Source organism: Heptranchias perlo, chromosome 2 (genome assembly GCF_035084215.1).
Source record: "Heptranchias perlo isolate sHepPer1 chromosome 2, sHepPer1.hap1, whole genome shotgun sequence".
NCBI lineage: Eukaryota > Metazoa > Chordata > Chondrichthyes > Hexanchiformes > Hexanchidae > Heptranchias > Heptranchias perlo.
The window spans coordinates 25,231,238-25,257,263 of record NC_090326.1 but is presented as its reverse complement, the minus strand read 5'-3'; the positions used below and the strand labels follow the sequence as shown (position 1 = coordinate 25,257,263).

The window sequence follows — 26,026 nt, the reverse complement described above, 5'->3', positions numbered from 1 at the left end:
GGCCTAAAAACTGTTCTTTTATTTTGCAGCTTGTCCAGAGGTCATCAGGCCTGCAAACAGTGGTTGGATTTCCGCCTTCAATTCTGGATGAAGGCCCCTGTCAAGAAACAAGCCTGAAGCTATGGTGCATTGGGCCTGTGATAATGATGTGAACCCACAAATACAGGCGGGATTGTTCAGGTAGAATGCACTTCAGGTGCGCTCTGTCTGACTTGTGCCCAATTTCATTGGGGGAGGAGGAAAATCAGGGGTCCGTTGAAGGTACATATTGTTTATTACAGTGTTCCTATTGTACTCTACACATATGGAAGCAAGGCAAATAGAAGCCTCGAGACCCAGATTGCAAGGGTGTCTTTTCCTTTTATGTATAAGGAGTCTTTTTGAAGATTGTCTTTAACAAAGATATTGCAGCAGACACACTTCACAATAAAGAATGAGTTAAAGGCCTTCTTGTTAGTGCTCATACCTTCCAAGCTCAACCACTTTGATACCCAACAACAGAAGAAATGATCTGTTGAGACAGCTATTGCAAGGAGGAATACATAGTAGCAATGCTGAGGAACCCATATAGTTATATTTAGCCAGCTAGATATGAATTGAAGCAACAATGAAAATCCATGTACGGGCACATGCAGGCACAAATTGCCATATGGGATTATGATATAGTGGCAGTAATGGAGACCTGGCTCAAACAAGAGGAGGATTGGCAACACAATAGTCCTGGCTACAAGGTATTCAGAAAAGATAGGGAAGGAAAGAAGCGGGGGGGGGGGGGGGCGGTGGCAGTATTGATCAAATATACTATTATAGCACTGGAAAGGGGTGATGTACTTGAGGGTTCAAAGTCAGAATCTATTTGGTTAGAATTAAGGAACAATGGAGGAGCTAATTCACTGCTGGGTGTATACTATAGGTCACCAAATAGTGGGAAGGAGATAGAGGAGCAGATTTGCAGGGAAATTACAGAAAAATGCAAGAACTATAGAGTAGTGATAATGAGGGACTTCAATTATCCAAATATAGACTGGGATAGTAACAGTGTAAAGGACAAAGCGGAATTCCTGAAATGTGTACAAAGGGAATTTTCTTGATCGGTTATGTTTCCAGCCCAATGAGGAAGGAAGCAATGCTGGACCTGGTTCTGAGGAATGAAGTGGGGCAAGTGGAGCATGTTTCAATGGGGGACCATTTGGGAAACAGTGATCACAATATCATTAGGTTTATAGTGGTTATGGAAAAGGATAAGGATCAAAAGAGAACCCAAAAGTCTTTTATAAATATATCAATAGTAAAAGGGCAGTCAAAGGAAGGGTGGGGCTGATTAGGGACCCAAAAGGAGATCTTCTTGTGGAGGCAGAGGGCATGGCTGAGGTACTAAATAAGTACTTTGTATCTGTCTTCACTAAAGAAGAGGATGCTCCCAATGTCACAGAAAAGGAGAAGGTAGTAGAGAAATTGAATAGAAGAAAAACAGATAAAGAGGAGGTACTTAAAAGGTTGGCAGTACTCAAAGTAGAAAAGTCACCCGGTCCAAATGGGATGCATCCTAGGTTGCTGAGGGAAGTAAGGAAGTAAGGGTGGAGATAGCGAAGGCTCTGGCCACAATCTTCCAATCCTCCTTCGATATGGGAGCAGTGCCAGAGGACTGGAGGATTGCAAATGTTACATCGCTGTTCAAAAAAAGGGGTGAGGGATAAACCCGGCAACTACAGGCCCGTCACCCTAATGTTGGTGGTGCCAAAACTTTAAGAGACAATAATCAAAGACAAAATTAATTGTCACTTGGAAAAATATGGGTTAATAAATAACAACCAGCACGGATTTGTTAAAGACAAGTTATGTTTGACTAACTTGATTGAGTTTTTTGATGAAGTAACGGTGAGGGTGGTGTGGTTGATGTTGCATATATGGACTTTCAAAAGGTGTTTGATAAAGTAACACATAATAAACTTGTTAGCAAAATTGAAGCCCATGGAATTAAAGGGACAGTGGCAGCATGGATACAAAATTGGCTAAGCGACAGAAAGAAGAGAGTAGTGGTGACCGTTGTTTTTCAGACTGGAGGGAAGTATACAGTGGTGTTCCCCAGGGATTGGTATTAGGACCGCAGCTCTTTTTGATATATGTTAATGACCTGGACTTGGATTTACAGGGCATAATTTCAAAGTTTGCAGATGACATGAAACTTGGAAATGTAGTAAACAGTGAGGAGGATAGTAACAGACTTCAGGAGGACATAGTCAAACTGGTGAAACGGGCAGACACATGGCAGATGAAATTTAACTCAGAGAAGTGTGAAGTGATGCATTTTGGTAGGAAGAATGAGGAGAGACAATATAAACTAAATGGTACAATTTTAAAGGGGGTGCATGGACAGAGAGACCGGGGGTGCACATCCACAAATCATTGAAGGTGGCAGGACAAATTGAGAAGGTTGTTTAAAAGCATACGGGATCCTTGGCTTTATAAACAGAGGCATAGAGTACAAAAGCAAGGAAGTTATGCTAAACCTTTAGAAAACACTGATTCGGCCCCAGCTGGAGTATCGTGTGCAATTCTGGGCACCAAATTTAGGAAGGATGTCAAGGTCTTAGAGAGGTGCAGAGGAGGTTTACTAGAATAGTACCAGGGATGTGGGACTTTAGTTACATCGAGAGACTAGAGAAGCTGGGGTTGATCTCCTTACAGCAGAGAAGGTTAAGGGGAGATTTAATAGAGGTGTTCAAAATCATGAAAGGTTTTGATAGAGTGAATAAGGAGAAACTGTTTCCAGTGGCAGTAGCATTAGTAACCAGAGGACACAGATTTAAGGTAATTGGCAAAAGAAGCAGAGGCGAGATGAGGAATCATAGAAAGGTTACAGCACGGAAGGAGGCTATTCGGCCCATCAAGTCCATGCCGACTCCATGCAAGAACAATCCAGGAGAAATTTTTTTACGCAGCGAGTTTTTTTTTTATTCGTTCATGGGATGTGGGCGTCGCTGGCGAGGCCGGCATTTATTGCCCATCCCTAATTGCCCTTGAGAAGGTGGTGGTGAGCCGCCGCCTTGAACCGCTGCAGTCCGTGTAGTGACGGTTCTCCCACAGTGCTGTTAGGGAAGGGAGTTCCAGGATTTTGACCCAGCGACGATGAAGGAACGGCGATATATTTCCAAGTCAGGATGGTGTGTGACTTGGAGGGGAACGTGCAGGTGGTGTTGTTCCCATGTGCCTGCTGCTCTTGTCCTTCTAGGTGGTAGAGGTCGCGGGTTTGGGAGGTGCTGTCGAAGAAGCCTTGGTGAGTTGCTGCAGTGCATCCTGTGGATGGTACACACTGCAGCCACAGTGCGCCGGTGGTGAAGGGAGTGAATGTTTAGGGTGGTGGATGGGGTGCCAATGAAGCGGGCTGCTTTATCTTGGATGGTGTCGAGCTTCTTGAGTGTTGTTGGAGCTGCACTCATCCAAGCAAGTGGAGAGTATTCCATCACACTCCTGACTTGTGCCTTGTAGATGGTGGAAAGGCTTTGGGGAGTCAGGAGGTGAGTCACTCGCCACAGAATACCCAGCCTCTGACCTGCTCTTGTAGCCACAGTATTTATATGGCTGGTCCAGTTAAGTTTCTGGTCAATGGTGACCCCCAGGGTGTTGATGGTGGGGGCTTCGGCGATGGTAATGCCGTTGAATGTCAAGGGGAGGTGGTTAGACTCTCTCTTGTTGGAGATGGTCATTGCCTGGCACTTATCTGGCACGAATGTTACTTGCCACTTATGAGCCCAAGCCTGGATGTTGTCCAGGTCTTGCTGCCTGCGGGCTCGGACTGCTTCATTATTTGAGGGGTTGCGAATGGAACTGAACACTGCGCAATCATCAGCGAACATCCCCATTTCTGACCTTATGATGGAGGGAAGGTCATTGATGAAGCAGCTGAAGATGGTTGGGCCTAGGACACTGCCTTGAGGAACTCTTGCAGCAATGTCCTGGGGCTGAGATGATTGGCCTCCAACAACCACTACCATCTTCCTTTGTGCTAGGTATGACTCCAGCCACTGGAGAGTTTTCCCCCTGATTCCCATTGACTTCAATTTTACTAGGGCTCCTTGGTGCCACACTTGGTCAAATGCTGCCATGATGTCAAGGGCAGTCACTCTCACCTCACCTCTGGAATTCAGCTCTTTTGTCTATGTTTGGACCAAAGCTGTAATGAGGTCTGGAGCAGAGTGGTCCTGGTGGAACCTAAACTGAGCATCGGTGAGCAGGTTATTGGTAAGTAAGTGCCGCTTGATAGCACTGTCGACGACACCTTCCATCACTTGCTGATGATTGAGAGTAGACTGATGGGACGGTAATTGGCCGGATTGGATTTGTCCTGCTTTTTGTGGACAGGACATACCTGGGCAATTTTCCACATTGTCGGGTAGATGCCAGTGTTGTAGCTGTACTGGAACAGCTTGGCTAGAGGCGCAGCTAGTTCTGGAGCACAAATCTTCAGCACTACAGCCGGGATGTTGTCGGGGCCCATAGCCTTTGCTGTATCCAGTGCACTCAGTCATTTCTTGATATCACGTGGAGTGAATCGAATTGGCTGAAGACTGGCTTCTGTGATGGTGGGGACATCGGGAGGAGGCCGAGATGGATCATCCACTCAGCACTTCTGGCTGAAGATGGTTGCAAACGCTTCAGCCTTGTCTTTTGCACTCACGTGCTGGACTCCGCCATCATTGAGGATGGGGATGTTTGCAGAGCCTCCTCCAACAGTCAGTAGTGGTGCTACCGAGCCACTCTTGGTGATGGACATTGAAGTCCCCCACCCAGAGTTGTTATGATTTGGAATGCACTGCCTGTAAGGGTGGTGGTGGCAGATTCAATAATAACTTTCAAAAGTGAATTGGATAAATACTTGAAGGGGAAAAAATTGCAGGGCTATGGGGAAAGGGCAGGGGAGCGGGACTGATTGGATAGCTATTTCAAAGAGCCGGCACAGGCATGATCGGCCGAATGGCCTCCTTCAGTGCTATATCATTCTATGATTCTATGATTAAATAAGTTGATGAGCATAATTGAAATCCAGCTAGCCATGTACTGACTTCCTATGTACAAACTTTCTCACAATACCTAGGAATTTTCACACAGACATACAAGAGACACAGCTTGATTTGAATACCTAATCAGTACCTAATCAAAACAAGTTATGTAATTGCTATGTCTCAGCCAAGTGAAAGTTCTCCCCATCCCAAGAATTGCAAGGAAAATGTAAACCCAATGACATCTTAGCCTTATGCAAGCCCCGGATTTAAGCAAAATACCTTGCCCACTGGGACCAGCCCTTGGGTCACAATGTCTGCCTGCTATAATATGATTCAATTATATAAATGTTTTATTTTTACAGACCACATTTCACTATATCTTTGGCCCACAGTTGGGTTTTGTACATTTTATTTATGGATACTATATACAAAGGACAATAAAATAGCTAAATGGGTAAATGCACTGTATGGTGTAGCACTGAGTTCTACAGACAAAGATATAGGGGCCGAAAATCCACCAGAAGACAAGCAAGCCAGCCTTTCTGAAAATGAAGAATTCTCTTTACTCGAACTCCCTCTCAACATGAGAATGCAAGTTGGGCACCTACAGAAAGTGTATCCCTGCACATCAAAAGAGGATACAGAATGTTTCAGTTAATCTATTCAATTACAATGTCTACATCTTAGTTGGGACAAAATGGCTTCTGAGAAGCATTATCCTGAAATTCTGCCTGCACTGGTTTCTTCTATGTCTTCCCTGCCACCCACCACCACTACCAGATGAGTTAACTCCTAATTTAAAAAAGGGGAGGCTCTCAAACATTAAGATTTTGAAAGTAGCTACAATTTCATATCTACATGATGAATGGAATTTAAGATGATCAATCATTTGCCTGCCCAACAAGGGCAAAGACCATCATGCAACATGCCCAATTTATTATCTGTTGCTGGGGTTAGTAGAGCAGAGGTCATCACACTTTAGGCTTAGCAGTCCAAAAACAAAACCATTAACGTTATGTTATACCAGTGGGAGACTGATCTTCCATTGATTTCAGTCATGCTTACTTGATTGCATATCCTGAAAGTAGTCTGCCTAATAGATTTTATTCAGTTGCTTTAATTTTGCAGCTCCTCCATCTTGGGAATGTTGGCCAGGGGCTGCGGTAACCTGAAACGTCGGCTGCTGATATACAGAGGCAGGAACGACTTTTGAACTAAAGTAACCTGGGTTCAGTTACTGGCCTCAACTGCCTGGAACCGGTTTGAATTAACCAAGTTTTGTGAAAGACAAAGGAAATGTGATAAGACACAAGTCCTTATTTAGGAAAGGAGTAATGAGGTAATGCTACCTAAGTCCTTGGGACAGAGCCAATGAGGAGAAGACCTAGGAAAAAGCGAGAAAGCATAAACCAACGAAAGAGAGAGAAAGCACCGCCTGAAGAGATAAGATTGGGAATAAGAATGAAGGATCTGAGGCGTGGAGGCAGAGCGAAGACTCCAGAGACCAACCATCGCAGAAGTGGAAGACCCTACGTCAGGGACGCGGAGACGACGTCGAGAGAGAGAATGGAACTCCTGGCCAGCGTCAGTTCTCCTTTTCGGGTATTATCCTTTATGTTCTGTGACCACTCAGGGAGTGTCAGAGAAACCTAGTGGGTGTGTGTTTAGATCCTAGTTTGGGTATAAGACTGTATAACCTGGTGTAAACTGCATGCCTATATCTAACCAGACGTATAAGCTATATGTATATGATCTAACGGCGTGAATAAAGTGAATTGAGAGTTAAGAGGGAATTGACTCTTCTCCTCTGTGTACTAAGCCAGTAACCGTAACCGGTGACCTCCGGTCAACAGGAAGAATGTATCCCCATTATTTATACAATTCTACAGGGCGTCATACTCTCTCCAGTATAATTCAAGCAAACTGACACAAAAGCATATTGGGCATTCAAATAAACACTGACTAGTTTAAAAAAAACTATCTTCCTGACAGCAGGTCTTGACGAATTCAGCAAGTTTACACTGGAGTTGCTGCAGCTGTGTAAGTACTACCAGTCGGGAGCCATTAGCACAAGCATCCCTCGAAAGCCAGTGTAAAACCAGCTTTAGAGGGATGAGAACAGAAGACGTGATCCATGGAAATGATGGGAGAACCATTGATCAGCAGGTGGTACCTTCAAACATTCAGATCTGGATTTCAACTCAGCCTGAATATAAACAGACTATGAAAGAAAAAAAGGTTAAGGGGAGGTTTAATAGAGGTGTTCAAAATTATGAGGGGTTTTGGTAGATAGGGAGAAACTGATTCCAATGGCAGGAGGGTCGGTAACCAGAGGACACAGATTTAAAATAATTGGCAAAAAAGCCAGAGGCGAGTTGAGGAGAATTTTTTTACACAGTGAGTTGTTAGGATCTAGAATGCACTGCCTGAAAGGGTGGTGGAAGCAGATTCAATAGTAATTTTCAAAAGGGAATTGGATATATACTTGAAGGGAAAAATATGCAGGGCTATGGGGAAAGAGCTGGGGAGTGGGATTAATTGATAGTTCTTTCAAAGAGCCGGCACAGGCACAATGGGCCAAATGGCCTCCTTCTGTGGTGTAAGATTCTATGATTCTACGTCTGGGTTTGTCTCCTAAAAATGCCTTCCAGGCCAGGGCTAAGCAGGCAGACACCAACTGATGCCTAGATTTGATTGCAGCACTGAGAAACATGTTCAGAACACATTTGATGAACTGCAGGAATAAAGTATACTTTTCACTGTCAGCTGCAGAATTTAATGAAATTACAATATCAGAAGACCTGCTTCTTGGTTGAAGGTGGGTGTGACCTATGTTCTTTTAAGTGAATGATGTGCCACCTGTTGTGCCTTATCTCCCTGTAATTTTTAATGCTACCTACCTTTTTGATTGATGATGTGTTCCATGTAAAATGAATTATCATGAATCATTAAGTAAAAAGTACCCTCATGTAAGATGCATCCCTGCTTCGGCACTGAGGTCAAATGCACCTACTACCCACATGAGATTAGCCAATTCAACACAGCGTAGGGATTGAACGTGGGATTATCTTGGACTGTATGTCTCAGTACCACACTGAAAAGTGCATTTACCCACTAAAACATCAGGTAATACCAAAAATAAAGTAACCTAATGAAATTCACTTACATATTGGCACACAATTATAATAGTGGACGTATCCTACATGAAAAATCATAATGCTGATTACAGTTTACTGTAAATTAATAGCTAACAACAAGTTGCCTTAGAGAAATGCAGACTTGAGGAAGGGGAGAGAGGGAGGGTAGGAAGGGGGTGAGAAGAGGGAAGGGGGAGTAGCAAAGAGGAGGAGAAGGAAAGGTGAGGTTATTGGAGAAAAGGGAGATTATTGGAGAGAAGGAAGAAGGAAGGAGGTGGAAGGAAGGAACGAACAACAACTTGCAATTAAACAGCGCCTTTAATGTAGAAAAAAGTTCCAAAGTGCTTCTCCGAGGTGTAAGGAAAACTGACACTACGCCAATGAATGAGATTAGGAGGGCCAACCAAAAGCTTGTTCAAAGCAGAAGGTTTGAAGGAGGCTTTTAATGGCGGAGAAGGAGGTGGAAAGGCAGAGAGGTTTACGGAGGGAATTCCAGAGTGTGTGACTTACGTGTCTGAAGGCACGGTTGCAAATGGTGGGTGAAGGGAGAGGTGGGATGCAGAAGAGCCTGGAGTCAGAGGAACAGAGAGTACAGTGAGGGTTGTAGGCCTGAATGAGATTATACAGGTAGGGAGAGGTGAGGCCATGGAGGGATTTAAACACATGCATGAACATTTTAAATTTGAGGCTGGGGGACTGGCAGCCAATATAGTTTGATGAGGGCAGGGGTGATGGTGCGGGATAGGATAAGGGCAGCAGAGTTTTGGTTTCTCTAATGTTTATAGAGAGTGGAAGATGGGAGATGGGAGATTGGCCAAGAGGGCATTAGAGAAATTGAGTCTGGAGGTGACAAAGGCATGAAAGAGAGATTCAGCTGCAGATGGACTGAGGCAGGAGCTGGGGTGAGTGATGTTACAGAGGCAGAAGTGGCCGGTCTTTGTAAAGGAGAGGATATGGGGTCAGAAACTCAGTGCGGGGTGGAAGAGGACACCAAGGGTGCAAAGAATTTAGTTCAGCCTGAGGCACTGGCCATTGTGGGAGAGTGAGTGGTGAGGGTACAGAAGGAAAAGGGGGTGGGAGAAATCATTTCTTGACCACTATCCACTGACTTCTAGTGGACTGTGATTCCTCCCTTCCACCCCCCCCCCCCCAACCACAATCTCCCAGCCCCCAGCTGCCAAATAGCCTGCTGATACTCACTGCCTGGGGTCATGCCTATGAAAAATCACTACTTAAGCAAGATTGCTGGGGCCTGTGGAACTGTACCTCAAACTGATTCAGTGTTGTAATGACAGAATATTTATCTTCCTTTTTATTCACTGCAAAATCTAACCCGAGTCTCAAAACTAGTTTTTTTTTCCCCTGCGTGTTCTGGATATGTAATTCATTTGCAAAGAGAAAAGATTTATTAATTACATGCCTCCAAACTATTTGCACCCTAGTGTCTGGTCCCAGTTAAAATACATCAATGAGCTTCATTAAATCCTTTCCAGACTCTGAAGTATCTCTAGGCTTTGATGTCTGTTGCTGCCCATTTATTTACTGCCATTCAAGAGGATCTGTGCTAGTGGGAGAATTTATTTCTGTATGATAGCATCCTTTATATTGCAGAAAAAAGGAATTATTCATAGAGACAGTCAGCTTGATTGAACCTGTAGGAACAAATTAATTCTGGTTAATTACAGTGTTTTGTACAGGGGCGCAACATCAGGTTTGCAGTTGGAATGTGCAATGTAGGTCAATGTGAAGAAGCTGATGGGCTAGAAATTGGGCCGTGTAACGCCCGTCGTTTCAGCGCTACATGGCCTCCCGATCATCCAAGGTGGCGTCTTGGCTGCAAACGCATGTTTCCAGCGTGACGTGCGCCGGACGCCATCTTGGTATAGGTATTAGCGCATGCGCAAATACCGAACACTGGTAGCATGTAAAGTAAGGAGGAAATGGATACAATCAGTGTGCAACACTGATTTAAAGCGATAGACACCATTTTGGGACGTAATGCTCAACTCAACCCACAGCCTTAACCACAACCATCTGAACATGTCTTAGAGTGCATGGACGACCTCCCACCAGTGTTATTTAAAGGGTCCATGCAGGATTTACAGGTTAGTTGCTGGATTACTGCTTCTGGCTGCCGATACATTTGTAACTGTTTTTGGAGGTCTCCTAGACTTGAATACTGGGACGCGGGGACGTAGTCTAACATTTAGAACCAGAATGTGCAGGAGTGAAGTTAAGAAATGCTGCGAAACGCAAAGGGTGTGAGACGTTTGGAACGTTCTTCTGCAAACAGCAGCTAATGCTAACTCAATTGTGAATTGTAAATCTGAGATTGATAGATTTCTGTGAACCAAGGGTATTAAGGGATATGGGGCTACGACGGGTATATGGAGTTAGGTCACGGGTCCACCATGATCTCACTGAATGGTGGAACAGGCTCGTGGGGCTAAATGCCACTGCCACTTGCTGCCTCCTGATATGTGCCACCTTTTCCTGCAAGAAAGCAGGACGCGTGTCTGGGTGATGTGCCTGTCATGGATGAATAGCTGCCAGTGTGTGTGGCCTGTGAGTTGTGGGTGGGCGGCTTGAAACAGTGGTAATGCGTAAGGGTGAGAGGAAGCATCTGATTGGAAGAATTGAGTACTGATGGAAAGAGTTTGTTGGTATGTGGGTGATGGGGGTGTAGTGCGCGGAGCAGTGGATGCGGCTAGTGGTGCAGTTGGTAGAAGATGCGCTTGACAGTTGACCTCACTCACCTTGACCACTCGTGTCAAAGCATTGAACTTCTTCCTGCACTGCATCCATGTTCATGATGCTGTGCACCTGGCATTGACTTCATCCCCCGCTGTCTCCCACTGCCCTTTGGGCATATGTCTGGAGGGCCACTTGTCCCCCAGCGGATATAGGATGCTCCTCCTTCTGTCCACCCCTTGCACCAAGGCCTCAAGTAGATCATCAGAGAACCTTGGTGCACGCACTCTTGCAGGCGTGATACAAACTCAGATCTGCGGATTGTAGGATGAGGGATTTAGTAGTGCGCAACCTTTTTTCAATGTTTTAACATAACTCATCAGTTTGTAAACATAGGGATGGGAGCTGCATCTGTGTTTTACGTGTGCGATGTCTGATCTCAGTTCAGACTCGGTGCAGACAGCAGACTGTTATTTTCAGCAAACAACAGGTACCGGCAACCTTTGAGATTTTTAAGAGACAGCCTGCCTTTGAGAGATTGGGGCTCCCCCTGCTGGTGGAAAGTGCGAATTGCATTGAATCCTTGTTGAAACGCTGATCCGGAATGCTGCTTGAAGATGAGTACTTAGGCCGGACAAAATTCTCGTCCTGCCTGCGCAGGGGCCATTGGGTGCGGGATAACAGCAGATCGCGCTACCTACGCCCACTAATAGGCCCTATCCAATTTTTTTCCCCCCCCCGCTATGTCTAAATGGAAATCAGTAGAAAAAAGAAATTAATTTATACAGCACCTAGGAACATCGGAATTCACACAGTGAATTACTTTGAAATGCAGTGACTGATGTTATGTAGGCAAATGTGGCAGTCATTTGTGCGCAGCAAGATCCTGCAAACAGCGAATGAGATTAATGACCAGTTAACCCGTTTTTTGGTGGTGCTGGTTGAGAGAGGAATGTTGGCCAAGACACAGGGCGATCTCCCTGCTCTTCTTCAAATCATGCCATGGGATCTTTAGCATCCCCAGGAATAGGCAGATTCAGGGAGAGGAGGGGTATTTAGTTTAATGCCTCATCCACAGAATGACACTTCCAACAATGTAGTATTCCCTTAGTAGTGCACTGAAGTATCAACCTAGATTATGAGTTTATAGGTTGAATGGGGCTCAAATGCTAAACCTTCTGACTCAGGGGGCAAGGGTCTGAAAGAATCTTTTATTCCAACTCAGCCAAGCTCACATTACAAGTGGTATGCACAATTTTATTTGTGCCAGTGGGAGGAGTAAGATAATATATATATAACTTGTGTATGTTGTCCTAAACCTAGCAGTCCTTTCCTAGGCACCGCATTTCACTTCTCTGACTGTAGCAGAAAGAGTAGACGGGGGGAATTCAGTAGATGTAATATATTTGGATTTTCAAAAGGCCTTTGTCAAGGTATGACATAATAGACTCATGACTAAGGTCACAGCATGTGGAGTCAGGGGATAGGTAGCAGAATGGATAGCCAGCAAAACAGAAAACAGAGAGTAGGGGTTAAAGATAGTTACTCAGACTGGCAAAAGGTGGGAAGTGATGTTCCACAAGGATCGGTGCTGTGACCACTGTTGTTCACCATTTACATAAACGATTTGGACTCTGGAATTGGAAATACAATTTAAAAATTTGGGATGACACCAAATTGGGGGGTATAGTTAATACTGAGGAGGACTGAGACAAAATACAGGAAGACATTAATAAACTTACAGAATGGGCATGTAATTGGTAAATGAATTTCAATATAGATAACTGTGAAGTATTACATTTTGATAGGTAGAATAAGGGGGCCACGTATTGCTTGGATAATAAGAGTCTAAATGGGGTAGAGGAGCAGAGGGATCTGCGGGTACAGATACACAAATCACTAAAAGAAGCGACGCAGGTTAATAAGGCCATAAAAAAAGCAAACCAAGCACTGGGGTTCATTTCTAGAGGGATAGAATTGAAAAGCAGAGAAGTTATGTTAAATTTGTATAGAACCTTGGTTAAACCACACTTAGAGTATCGTGAACAGTTCTGGCCTTCATATTATAAAAAGGATATAGAGGCACTGGAGAAGGTACAAAAAGATTTACTAGGATGATACCGGAACTGAGAGATTATACCTATCAGGAAAGATTGTGCAGGCTGGGACTCTTTTCTTTAGAAAAGAAAAGACTGAGGGTTGACCTGATAGAGGTCTTTAATATTATGAAAGGGTTTGATGGGGTAGAAGCAGGGTAGATGTTTCCACTTACAGGGGAGTCCAGAATTAGGGGCCATAAATATAAGGTAGTCACTAATAAATCCAATAGGAAATTCAGGAGAAACTACTTTACCCAGAGAGTGGATAGAATATGGAATGCGCTATCACAAGGAGTAGTTCAGGCGACTAGCATAGATGCATTTAAGGGGAAGCTAGATAAAACATAAGGGAGAAAGGGATAGAAGGGTATGCTGATAGGGTTAGATGAAGTAGGGAGGGAGGTGGCTCATGTGGAGCATAAACACCGGCACAGACCAGTTGGGCCAAATGGCCTATTTCTGTGCAGTACATTCTATGTGATTCTATGTAAAATCTTCTTCCTCCAGGATCACTTTGTAAAATTAACTGATTGCTTTCCATAGGTAACTGGTAGCAGAGGGTTCCGTTAAATGCCATTAACAAATGTTCATAAGACAACGATGAAGGTACTTTTTATGTTCTAAAATGCAACTGAAGGTGCACAAACACTTCTCCCAATGTTGAATGCACCGGGAAATATAAGGTGCTTTTACTCTGCAGTTTCAATTATGGGACAGTGGCAGTATACTGGCTTTCCGGCACCAATCTCCCTGTTTATATTCCAACCTGGTGCTGTTCTCTATCATAAGCTGGGCAAAAAGGGAGTTGATGAATCTAGTGGCTGTTCACAAGACTCAAATAAGTCAGTGCTTTTATACTGCGAGTGCAGCCAACAGCAGCAGAATGGCATCTGATGACGGCTGCAATTTTATAACACAAAAGCATTGACATACCTTGATCTGGTAGTAGCAAAGAACCACCTTTTCATTGTAAATTAAAGTGAGAGACATTGGCGTATATTTTAACACCCAAGAACGGGCGGGTTGGCGGGTGGGGAGTAAAAATCCTCCATTTTCAAAGCGGGACCACATCCTGGCTCCAACACACCTTCTTCTGGGTTTAATCCAGGCAAGTTTAAATGCATATGGAGAGCAGACACCAGGAAGTCCCGTCCCCACTTAAAGCCGGCGGGCCGATACTTAAAAGGGCAATGTACCTCATTATAAGAACATAAGAAATAGGAGCAGGAGTAGGCCAATCGGCCCCTCGAGCCTGCTCCGCCATTCAATAAGATCATGGCTGATCTGATCCTAACCTCAAATCTAAATTCATGTCCAATTTCCTGTCCGCTCCCCATAACCCCTAATTCCCTTTACTTCTAGGAAACTGTCGATTTCTGTTTTAAATTTATTTAATGATGTAGCTTCCACAGCTTCCTGGGGCAGCAAATTCCACAGACCTACTACCCTCTGAGTGAAGAAGTTTCTCCTCATCTCAGTTTTCAAAGAGCAGCCCCTTATTCTAAGATTATGCCCCCTTGTTCTAGTTTCACCCATCCTTGGGAACATCCTTACCGCATCCACCCGATCAAGCCCCTTCACAATCTTATATGTTTCAATAAGATCGCCTCTCATTCTTCTGAACTCCAATGAGTAGAGTCCCAATCTACTCAACCTCTCCTCATATGTCCGCCCCCTCATCCCCAGGATTAACCGAGTGAACCTTCTTTGTACTGCCTCGAGAGCAAGTATGTCTTTTCTTGAGTATGGACACCAAAACTGTATGCAGTATTCCAGCTGCGGTCTCACCAATACCTTATATAACTGCAGCAATACCTCCCTGTTTTTATATTCTATCCCCCTAACAATAAAAGCCAACATTCCGTTGGCTTTCTTGATCACCTGCTGCACCTGCATACTAACCTTCTGATTTTCTTGCACTAGGACCCCCAGATCCCTTTGTACTGCAGTACTTTCCAGTTTCTCGCCATTAAGATAATAACTTGCTCTCTGATTTTTCCTGCCAAAGTGCATAACCTCACATTTTCCAATATTGTATTGCATCTGCCAAATCTCCGCCCACTCACCCAGCCTGTCTATATCCCCTTGTAGGTTTTTAATGTCCTCCTCACTCTCTACTTTCCCTCCCATCTTTGTATCATCTGCAAACTTTGATATGTTACACTCGGTCCCCTCCTCCAAATCGTTAATATAGATTGTAAAGAGTTGGGGACCCAGCACCGACCCCTGCGGAACACCACTGGCTACTGGTTGCCAGTCCGAGAATGAACCATTTATCCCAACTCTCTGCTTCCTGTTAGATAACCAATCCTCCACCCATGCCAGAATATTACCCCCAATCCAGTGATTCTTAATCTTGAGCAATAATCTTTTATGTGGCACCTTGTCGAATGCCTTCTGGAAGTCTAAATACACTACGTCCACTGGTTCCCCTTTATCCACCCTGTACGTTATGTCCTCAAAGAACTCAAGCAAATTTGTCAGACATGACTTCCCCTTCGTAAAGCCATGCTGACTTTGTCCTATTAAATTATGTTTATCCAAATGTTCCGCTACTGTCTCTTTAATAATAGACTCCAAAATTTTACCCACCACAGATGTTAGGCTAACTGGTCTATAATTTCCAGCCTTCTGCCTACTACCCTTTTTAAATAAGGGTGTTACATTAGCAGTTTTCCAATCTGCCGGGACCTTTGCCGAGTCCAGAGAATTTTGGAAAATTATTACCAAAGCATCCACAATCCCTACTGCCACTTCCCTGAAGACCCTAGGAAGAGATCGGAGGTCGTTGGAGGTCGGGTGAAGAGTCAGAGGTAGGTGGTGGACCACCACGGGTGGGGGTCGATATTTTGTGTATTGAGATAATAAAACAAATTTAACCTTACCTGTTCGGGTTTCCCATCACTTCCCATTCACATCAGGTGAAAGCAGGCGGGAAGGGCCCGATCCATGAGGTGAGTGCCTTTACTGTACTGCTTGTGGGCGCGGAGGAGCAGGAGTGCTTCATCCGGCCCCAACAAGCTCACCTGGCCAACAGGACCCTCGCGATCGATCGACCCCCCACCCCGAGGTGGTCCACCACCTACCTCTGACTCTTCACCCGACCTCCAACCACCTCCAATCTCTTCCTCGACCCCCCCCCCCCGATCTCTTCCTCGACCCCCCCCCGCCTCGGTCCTCCCAATCTCCTTCCTCCCCACCTCACCCGATCTCTTCCTCCGCCCCCCACCCCACCTGATCTCTTCCTCGGCCCACCACGATCTCCTCCCCGGCTCCCCACAATCTTCTCCCCCGCCCATGATCCCTCCCTCCCTCCCTCCCTCCCTCCCTCCGATTCCCAGCTGCGGTCTGCTATAGCAGGCCTTCCTGCCCGACAGCCTGCCAAGCCTGTCAATCAGGATGTTCAATATCGACTGCTCTACCACAACCCCATCAGTGTCATAAGAACTGCACAAGTTGTTCCTAGGTTGCCAACATTTTTAATCCATTAACTGTAACGGAGTTTAAAAAATGTAAATACTGTTTTACACTTGGCCCAAAATCAGTGAAATTGAATAGTAATTGAGTAAATAATCACACCCTTCAAAATGTTGGGAAGTCCACAGTTTGAAGGAGTGAGATATTTCAGCCAGTAAACATTCTGCTAACCTCGTTCCTCACTGCTGAGTGGACACCAAACTGTTTGAAAAGTTGACGCCACCCATATCACAATATCTATAATCTGTATTGCCTACTGGCAGCCACAGTCTACGAGAAATGTTTGAAAGAGCTAAACTGAAGAGTGACAAACCTCTCTAATTTTTAAAAGGGTTGCTTATTGTTCAAACATGTAGCTTACCAATTTTATTAATTTAAAAACAAGGTGACATTAACTGAAACAACTGGGTAATTTTAATGAGATTTCAGTTATTCAGTCCATTTTGGGTTTAGTGCTCAGCCAATCGCAGCTGTGTGTAGCATAATTTGCTTGCACAGGCAGAAATCTGTCTGATCAGTAAACAAACTTAACAAATTATGGAGGAATGCCACTTGTCCATAATGAGTTTAGCTCTTCTAAACATCTTTTGTAAACACTCTCTGCCAATAGCCAGTATAGTTTATGGAAATTCTAATGTTGGCAGCAGCAACTTTTCAAGCAGTTTAAGAATGTGAAATTTGGGTTAATCCATATTCAACAGACCAAACAGATCATCACAACCCCAAAAGCTATCTGAAAAATTACTCTTCCCCCAATCTCTGTTCAGAGAGAGGCTTTCTGCCACAATCACAGGCACTCTCCTTCCCTCCCCACCTACAGTTTGCAGAAGCACTAGTCTCATTTTCTCCCCTCACCCTAGTTTACAGAGGTACTCTTCCCCCCCCCCCCCAGTTCACCAAAGCACTGCAACTGCTGAACTGCCACTTCAAGGGAAGTGTACATATTTGCACACAGTATGTTTGCCTGTGAAGGAGGGAGGGAAGGAGGGAAGGAAGGAGGGGGGAGAGAGAAAGAAAGAGAGTAAAAGAGAGAGAGAGAGCAGGAAAGAAAGGAGAGAAAGAAAAAAACAAACATACAAGACTTGTATTTACATTGCTCCTTTCACGACCTCAGGACGTCCAAAAGCACTTTACAGATAATGAAGTACTTTTGAAGTGTAGTCACTGTAGGAAATGTGGCAGCCAATTTAATTAGCTGAGCCATCTGCGGAGCCCTTCATTGTTGTGCTGTTTGATGTGTAGGACTATCATAATTTATGCTTTTTTAAACAAAGTTAATGAAATGTAGAACATTAATTAAATTCACTGAATGTCCTTAAAGTGCATTAAACAACAATTCTTTTATAAAATGGATTCATCTATGCTAATTAACACGTGTAATATCTGCAGATATTTTGACTTTTAGTCCATGGAAGTTTTTTTTTTAAAAAGACACTGATATGATCTGAATTTCGGAGCCTCGAAATCTGAATGTAAAGTCCAAATTTACCCAAAAGCCAACCCCTCATTCATATTAGTCTTACCCATAGAATTGTATTCTACATGTCTTGAGCAGCAGCTAAAAGTTGGTTAGTTCTATGAGAGCATGACCATATTGGATCAATGTTTTAAAACAAAACACAATTCTGCTGTTGGAAAGCTTGCTCGGGGCCTCAGCTATTTCTAAGCTAACGTGCTCAGACTACAAAGCAATTCCAGTGAGCCAGACATCTCTGCAATATTGATGCGATTTACCAAAAATACCCAGGAACTAGCAAAACTTTAGAACAGGATAATATCATCTCGGCAAACAAGTCTGATTACTACTTTTCTAATGGATACTTCAGAAATAGTCACCTATGGAAAGTGCATCTAAGTCAGGCATGATTACACCTCAGTCATCAAGCGTTCAATTCAAAGACCAATTGTGACACTAGAGAGATGGTTTTAAAAAATCTGGATTCCATAAAAGACAATGATGACAATTAGATGCAATGGGGCGTTCGCTGATCAACAGGTTTGCTTATTTACTTCTCTCATCCCCCCAACAATCTTCCCTACTCCTTGCCCGAAACTGCTGATTCCTGCTTGAGAACAGATCTATAGATGCCAGCCAACAACCTTCCAGTACGCCACCTGATTAATATGTGAGCCATGAACGACTGTGGAGGGCAATCACGCCTAAGCCCAATACAGTACAGGCTTCGCCCAACACCCACAAGTGCGCTTTGGGTTGCTGGATCAATATTTCCTCTGCAACTGTAATCCTGCCCTTAATGAAACTGATCTCACCCTTCCGAAATTAAGATGTGGAGATGCCGGTGATGGACTGGGGTTGACAATTGTAAACAATTTTACAACACCAAGTTATAGTCCAGCAATTTTATTTTAAATTCACAAGCTTTCGGAGGCTTCCCCCTTCGTCAGGTGAACGATGTGAAAATGAAATCCTCGAAATGAAATCGCATTTATAATTCACAGAACAATGCTTGGTGAGTACATGATGTGGAGATGCCGGTGATGGACTGGGGTTGACAATTGTAAACAATTTTACAACACCAAGTTATAGTCCAGCAATTTTATTTTAAATTCACAAGCTTTCGGAGATTTTCTCCTTCCTCAGGCAAATGTACAGACAGTTTTTTCAACTGCCCCTTTCCAGCTTCCACCCTAACCACGTCAAAGAGGCCATCCCCTATGGACAGGCCCTGCGAATACACAGGGTCTGCTCAGACGAGGAGGAACGCGATGGACACCTACAGACGCTGAAAGACGCCCTAGTAAGAACGGGATATGACGCTCGACTCATCGATCGACAGTTCCGACGGGCCACAGCAAAAAATCGCATAGACCTCGTCAGGAGACTAACACGGGACGCAACCAACAGAGTACCCTTTGTCGTCCAGTACTTCCCCGGAGCGGAGAAACTACGCCATGTTCTCCGCAGCCTTCAACATGTCATCAATGAGGACAAACACCTCGCTATGGCCATCCCCACACCTCCACTACTCGCCTTTAAACAGCCACCCAATCTCAAACAGACCATCGTTCGCAGCAAATTACCTAGCTTTCAAGAGAACAGCGTCCACGACACCACACAACCCTGCCACGGTAACCTCTGCAAGACATGCCAGATCATCGACACAGATACCACCATCACACGAGAGGACACCACCCACCAGGTGCATGGTTCATACTCCTGTGACTCGGCCAACGTTGTCTACCTCATACGTTGCAGGAAAGGATGCCCCAGAGCATGGTACATTGGTGAGACCATGCAGACGCTGCGACAACGGATGAACGGACACCGCGCAACAATCGCCAAACAGGAGGGTTCCCTCCCAGTCGGGGAACACTTCAGCAGTCATGGACATTCATCCACCGACCTTCGGGTAAGCGTACTCCAAGGCGGCCTTCGAGACACACGACAACGCAAAATCGTCGAGCAGAAATTGATAGCCAAGTTCCGCACCCATGAGGACGGCCTCAACCGGGATCTTGGGTTCATGTCACGCTACACGTTACCCCACCAGCGAACAAATGTTATCTGTTTTTAATATAACGGGTCAGTTGCTGTCTTTTCTATGTTTCTACCTCTCTATCTCTGTTTTTTTTTGTTTGTTGTTTTTTTTTTGGTGATTTGTATATTCTGTGAGACCTGGCAGGTAACACCTGTCTGTCTGCACACTGATTGCCTTGGCAACGGGCAGTTGAAAAAACTGTCTGTACTCACCAAGCATTGTTCTGTGAATTATAAATGCGATTTCATTTCGAGGATTTCATTTTCACCTGACGAAGGGGGAAGCCTCTGAAAGCTTGTGAATTTAAAATAAAATTGCTGGACTATAACTTGGTGTTGTAAAATTGTTTACAATTCCGAAATTAAGGTGGGGAAAATCAATCAAGGATCCCTTGTCTGATCACGTGTATGGACCTCGTGGGGAGAGGGGGGCAGCTGCAGCTAGTCGAACAGCCTGCCAACACACTCACTGTCAAGGCTCACAGGTGAATAATGGCTGGCCACTTGCAGAGATGCACCCACATATAAAGAATTAAGGGTTGGGGGGGGAGTCAACAGGGGCAATTCCAGGATCTGGAGGGGTGACATAATCCATATTTTAAAATAAATTTGTTGGACTATAACCTGGTGTTGTAAGATTCCTTACAAAATAAAATGGTGGGGGGAAAGGAAAGGGAGAAACCTGCCCCCCCCTTCCAACCAGTACAAGTTATCACAGCAAGGATGCCACGGCTTTTGGAGAGGAAGTGAGAAATCGCAGAGAGAGGGGAGGAAGCTCCTGAGTTTTAACACTTACAGCGTTGTCCTACCAGCATCCAGCAGGCCTGTGAGGTACCCGGCCCGCTTCCATCCAAACCCCAGCGTTGGGGGGGGGGGACAAGGCCGGCTCCGCATTTCTGATTGGTTAGTTAGCCTGTCTGTCAAATCACTGACGCTTGCGCCAGCTCGCAGTTTTCAATTGGTTCGCATTGTTGTCAGTCAAGCAACGTCAAAACTGACCGTTGCCTCCCGCCCTCATCCCAATGATCCCTCAAAGTCTCGCGGTCGGAGGTTGTACCGTTGGCGGCGCCGAATTTCAAATTTTGAACAGTTTGGGCGCAGCTCGAGACTGTGGAGGCAGAAGCGCGAGAGGAGGAAGGGAAGGGAAGGAAAAGAAAAGTAAACTAAACTAAACTAAACTAAACTGACTGATTGACAGGGGTTCATTCGGCTGCCGCGTTACTCAGACACCATGGACCCGTTCACCGAGGTAGGTCCGCGTGTGCCTGCAAACGGGGTGTCCTCACCGGGTAACTTGCGGTTGTTGTGAGAGAGAGAGAGACCGAGCGGAATGGCGGGGAGTGTTTAAACTGTCCCTGTAACTCCCGGGAATGCTGCATCCCAACAGCGCCGGGTCTGTCACTTACTATTGTTGACACTCCGAGGTTCCCCAACAGCTCCAGTAAGTAACGTGCTCCCCGGATCTCTGCGGTTAAGGGGCCGGTTTTCGTTTTTACTTAAGATTATTATTTATAACCTAGGCCAGTGATGGGCTGGGGGGAATGGACACAATTGCAGAATAGGATCCCCCAAAACAGGAATTAGAAACCCTAATCATGCAGAATAGGATCTCTCCCTCCCCCCAAACAGGAATTAGAAACCCTAATCATGCAGATTAGATTCCTCCCAAAACAGGCATCAGAACCCCTTATTCAGGCAGAATAGGATCCCCCAATTTGGATCTGAACCTCTTATAAGATTCCCCTCTCTTTCCCCCCCCCCCCCCCCCAAAAAAAGACAGGGATCCTAATCATGCAGCAAAAACAGACTTTGACTTGTTCAGTCACAATAAACCAGTGGCCCTGATTTATAAAGTGTCTTTTTATGGGTAAGATGTCCAATCTGTTGTGTTAAATGCAGAATATTTTTCAGTGAATTTTGTTTCAACTTTCTTCCCCCCCCCCCCCCCCCCCAAACCCCAATTCCACTGCTCTGGGAGATGCCCAGAATGATGGGGGACAAAGTTTGTCTCAGTCACATTCAGTGTTTCGAGATAAGTGAATGCAGCAGCATTACTTCAGGATGTGGGGTGCAGAGAATCGACCAATGTCTGTAAACTGAAATGGTAGGTTATGATGTTTTAGGTGTGTACCTGTCACCAGAACTGAACACACCCAAATGTTACCTGTTTTTTGTCTTTGCTGATGCTGATTGACCTGTTAGTTTCTAGCATTTTTTGTATTAGTTCAGATTTTCAGTGTTTGTACTTTTTTCCCTTTCTATTTTATCTGAAATTACATTACATAGAATGTAAATGCTCCTTGAATTTGTATGTTGTTGTGTCTGGAGTGCTGCCCACTGAGGACATCTTGATTTCCCCCACTCTCCAATCTGTACCTGCCATTTCATTTGGGGGAAGAATCGGGGATTGTTGAGTCAGGATCACTAAGAATGGTTTACTTCCTGAAATGTGCAGTATTTTGTAATAAGGCTGTGTTGTGGACAACATTTTAAAACATTTTATTTTATAATACAAAAGTATTCATTTGTTTGTCTTAATTTGGGAGAGAAAAATTCAAATTCTGACTTGACAAATGAGCAGTGAATATGCTGTACAGTCAGTAGCCACTTGTGAGATTGAGTCATGTTTCCTTACATGGACACAGCATGTTTGTTGGATCACAATTTGGTTTACACTCAGGCTCAAACTGAAATTTCAGTTATGTGTTGTGTCTGCATGACTGGGATCTTATCCAAAAGGTGTAATTGGAAAAAATATTGGTAGGGTGTTTTTGCAATGCAATATCTAACTGACTCTGACTCACAGGCATACTCTTATTGTAGGAATGCAGAGCTGCCACTTTCCAACTATTTCTAATGTAAATGGTTTATTTGACTGTCATTCTGATAGTATAATGAATTTGTTAATTTACTGCTTAAACATGTGGTATGCACCAGAACGATTGCAAATAAAATACAGATGCTTGAAAAAGTAGAGAAACTATCCCTGGATTTGGAAAATACACTATCTGTGTTCAATGTTGGTTCTGTTCTGACTATAGATATCCATGTTGTTGTTCAAACAAAATGGAATCAGCCAATTAACTGTTTTACTACATGCATTTTCAAGATTGTGTTTCCAGTTAGTGTTTTGTTTCCTTTTATGCACTAGTACTTTCATTGCCAACCATTATTGTATTAACAGCAATGCTTAAAGGTGTGTTTTCTCAGTAAAATTCTTCCCCCTCCACCAACTCTTGCAACTTTGGTCTGCTGTGCTAAGGTTGAATTCCATTAAAATCTACAGTCATGATGTAAAGCCACGTATCAGCTTGTTTGCCATGGATCAAGTTGTAGTACTGGATGATACAAAATTCAAATGTCACAATTAGGTTTTTAAAAAAAAGTCCAAAACTGGAGGTTGGTGGGAGTATCATAACTGGGTCAAGTCTGTGTTATGTTAGTCCATTTAAACAATTGCTTTTGAAATCTATAATGCTTCCCTTAAATGCCTAGAAATATGTTAAGCTTCACACTTGTACCTATCTCTACAATAATAGTAAACTGCTAAATATAGACATATGGAAATGTGCTGGTCATAGTGAGATATTGCAGTAAATGAGACTGGTCTGATAATTTGTTTATGACTTGACTTTCTTGGGTTACTGTTAGGCTCACTCATGAAGATACTTGCTATTGTAGAAAGGTTACAGCACAGAAGGAGGCCATTCGGTCCATCAAGTCCGTGCCGGCTCTATGCAAGAGTAATCCAGCTAGTCCCACTCCCTCGCCCTATCCCCGTAGCCTGGCAAATTTTTTCCTTTCAAGTATTTATCCGGTTTCCTTTTGAAAGCCACGATTAAATCTGCCTCTACCACCACCCCCTGGCAGTGCATTCCAGATCATAACCACTCACTGTTTTTAAAAAAAAAAGTTTTTCCTCATGTCACCTTTGGTTCTTTTGCCAATCATCTTAAATCTATGTCCTCTGGTTCTTGCCCCTTCCACCAATGGGAACGGTTTCTCTCTATCTATTCTGTCTAGACCCTTCATGATTTTAAATACCTCCATCAAATCTCCTCTCAACCTTCTCTGTTCCAAGGAGAACAATCCCAGCTTCTCCAGTCTATCCACGTAATTAAAGTCCCTCATCCCTGCAATCATTCTAGTAAATCTTTTTTGCACCCTCTAAGGCCTTCACATCTTTCCTGAAGTGCGGTGCCCAGAACTGGACACACTACTCCAGTTGTGGTCGAACCAATGTTTTATAAAGGTTCATCATGACTTCCTTGCTTTTGTACTCCATGTCTCTATTTATAAAGCACAGGATCCCATATGCTTTTTTAACTGCTTTCTCAACCTGCCCTGCCACCTTCAATGAATTGTGCACATATACCCCCAGATCTCTCTGTTCCTGTACCCCTTTTAGAATTGTGCCCTCTAGTTTATATTGCCTCTTCTTGTTCTTCCTACCGAAATGTATCACTGCATTTTTCTGCATTAACTTTCATCTGCCACGTGTCTGCCCATTTCACCAACCTGACTATATCCTCTTGAAGTCTATCGCTACCCTCCTCACTATTCACTACACTTCCAAGTTTTGTGTCATCTGAAAATTTGGAAATTGTGCCCTGTACACCCTAGTCCAAGTCTTCAATATATATCAAGAAAAGCAGTGGTCCTGGTACCAATCCCTGGGGAACACCACTGTACACCTCCCTCCAGCCCAAAAAACAACCGTTCACCACTAGTCTCTGCTTCCTGTTACTTAGCCAAATTTGTTTCCATGCTGCTACTGCCCTCTTTATTCCATGGGCTTCAGTCTTGATGACAAGCCTATTACGCGGCACTTTATCGAAAGCCTTTTGAAAGTCCCTATACACCAAATCAACTGCATTGCCCTCATCTACCCTCTCTGTTACCTCATCAAAAAAACTCTATCACGTTAGTTAAACACGATTTGCCTTTAACCAGTTCATGCTGGCTTTCCCTAATCAATCCACACTTGTCCAAGTGACTGCTAATTCTGTCCTGGATTATCATTTCTAAAAGTTTCCCTACCACAGAGGTTAAACTGACTGGTCTGTAGTTGCTGGGTTTATCCTTGCATCCTTTTTTGAACAAGGCATTTGCAATTCTCCAGTCCTCTGGCACCACCCCAGTATCTAAGGATGTTTGGAAGATTATGGCCAGTACCACCGCAATTTCCACCCGTACTTCCCTCAGCAGCCTAGGATGCATACCATCCGGACCTGGTGACTTACCTACTTTAAGTACAGCTAGCCTTTCAAGTACCTCCTTTATCAATTTATAGCCCATCCAGTATCTCAACCACATCTTCCTTTACTGAGACTCTGGCAGCGTCTCTTCCTTGGTAAAAACAGATGCAAAGTACTCATTTAGTACCTCAGTCATGCTCTCTACTTCCATGAGTAGATCTCCTTTTTGGTCCCTGATCGGCCCTACCCTCCTCTTACTACCCGTTTACTGTTTACATGCCTATAGAAGACTTTTGGATTCCCTTTTACGTTTGTCGCCAGTAAATTCTGATACTCTCTCTCTTTGCCCCTCTTATTTCATTTTTCACTTCCCCTCTGAACTTCCTATATTCAGCCTGGTTCTCACTGTGTTATCAACCTGACATACACCCCTTTTTTCTGCTTCATCTTACTCTCTATCTCTTTTGTCATCCAAGGAGCTCTGGCTTTAGTTGCCCTACCTTTCTCCCTCTTGGGAATGCACCTAGACGGCACCTGAACTATCTCCTCAAAGGCCCCCTATTGTTCAATTACCGTTTTGCCTGCCAATCTTTGATTCCAATTTACCCAGCCAAATCTGTTCTCATCCCACTGAAATTGGCCCTCCTCCAATTCAGTCTTCTTACTTTAGAAGTTGCCCATATCCTTTTCCATAGCTATTCTAAACCTTATGATACTATGATCGCTGTTCACTAAATGCTCCCTCACTGACACTTGCTCCACTTGACCCACCTCATTCCCCAGAACCAAGTCCAGCAATGCCTCCTTCCTCATTGGGCCGGAAACGTACTGGTCAAGAAAGTTCTCCTAAACACATTTCAAAAATTCCTCCTACTCTTTGCCCCTTTTATATTATTACTATCCCAGCCTATAATAGGGTAGT

General features: G+C 44.2%; 2 protein-coding genes across 7 annotated transcripts in view; one reads left to right on the top strand and one right to left on the bottom strand.

The window, feature by feature from the left end:
* LOC137335844 (uncharacterized) overlaps positions 1–26,026 on the bottom strand; it is a 58,829-nt gene that overhangs the window by 11,293 nt on the left and 21,510 nt on the right. Inside the window, exons 1-3 of one of the 5 annotated variants that reach the window (XR_010966527.1) lie at positions 20,703–20,789; positions 10,897–11,145; positions 9,331–9,792 (exon numbers count right to left, since the gene is read on the bottom strand). The gene's annotated coding sequence lies outside the window, so the exon portion shown is untranslated. Of the gene's footprint in view, positions 1–9,330; positions 9,793–10,896; positions 11,146–20,702; positions 20,791–26,026 lie in introns of those variants that run through there. The other 4 variants (XM_068001313.1, XM_068001321.1, XM_068001331.1 and 1 more) reach the window with 4 other exon arrangements.
* The window catches only part of anln (anillin, actin binding protein), a 96,658-nt gene continuing 91,607 nt past the window's right edge, over positions 20,976–26,026 (top strand). For both annotated transcript variants that reach the window (XM_068001302.1, XM_068001298.1), the window contains exon 1: positions 20,976–21,155. In XM_068001302.1, coding sequence (XP_067857403.1) covers positions 21,138–21,155 — 18 coding nt within the window. In that variant the 5' untranslated portion in view covers positions 20,976–21,137. The remainder of the gene's footprint in view (positions 21,156–26,026) is intronic.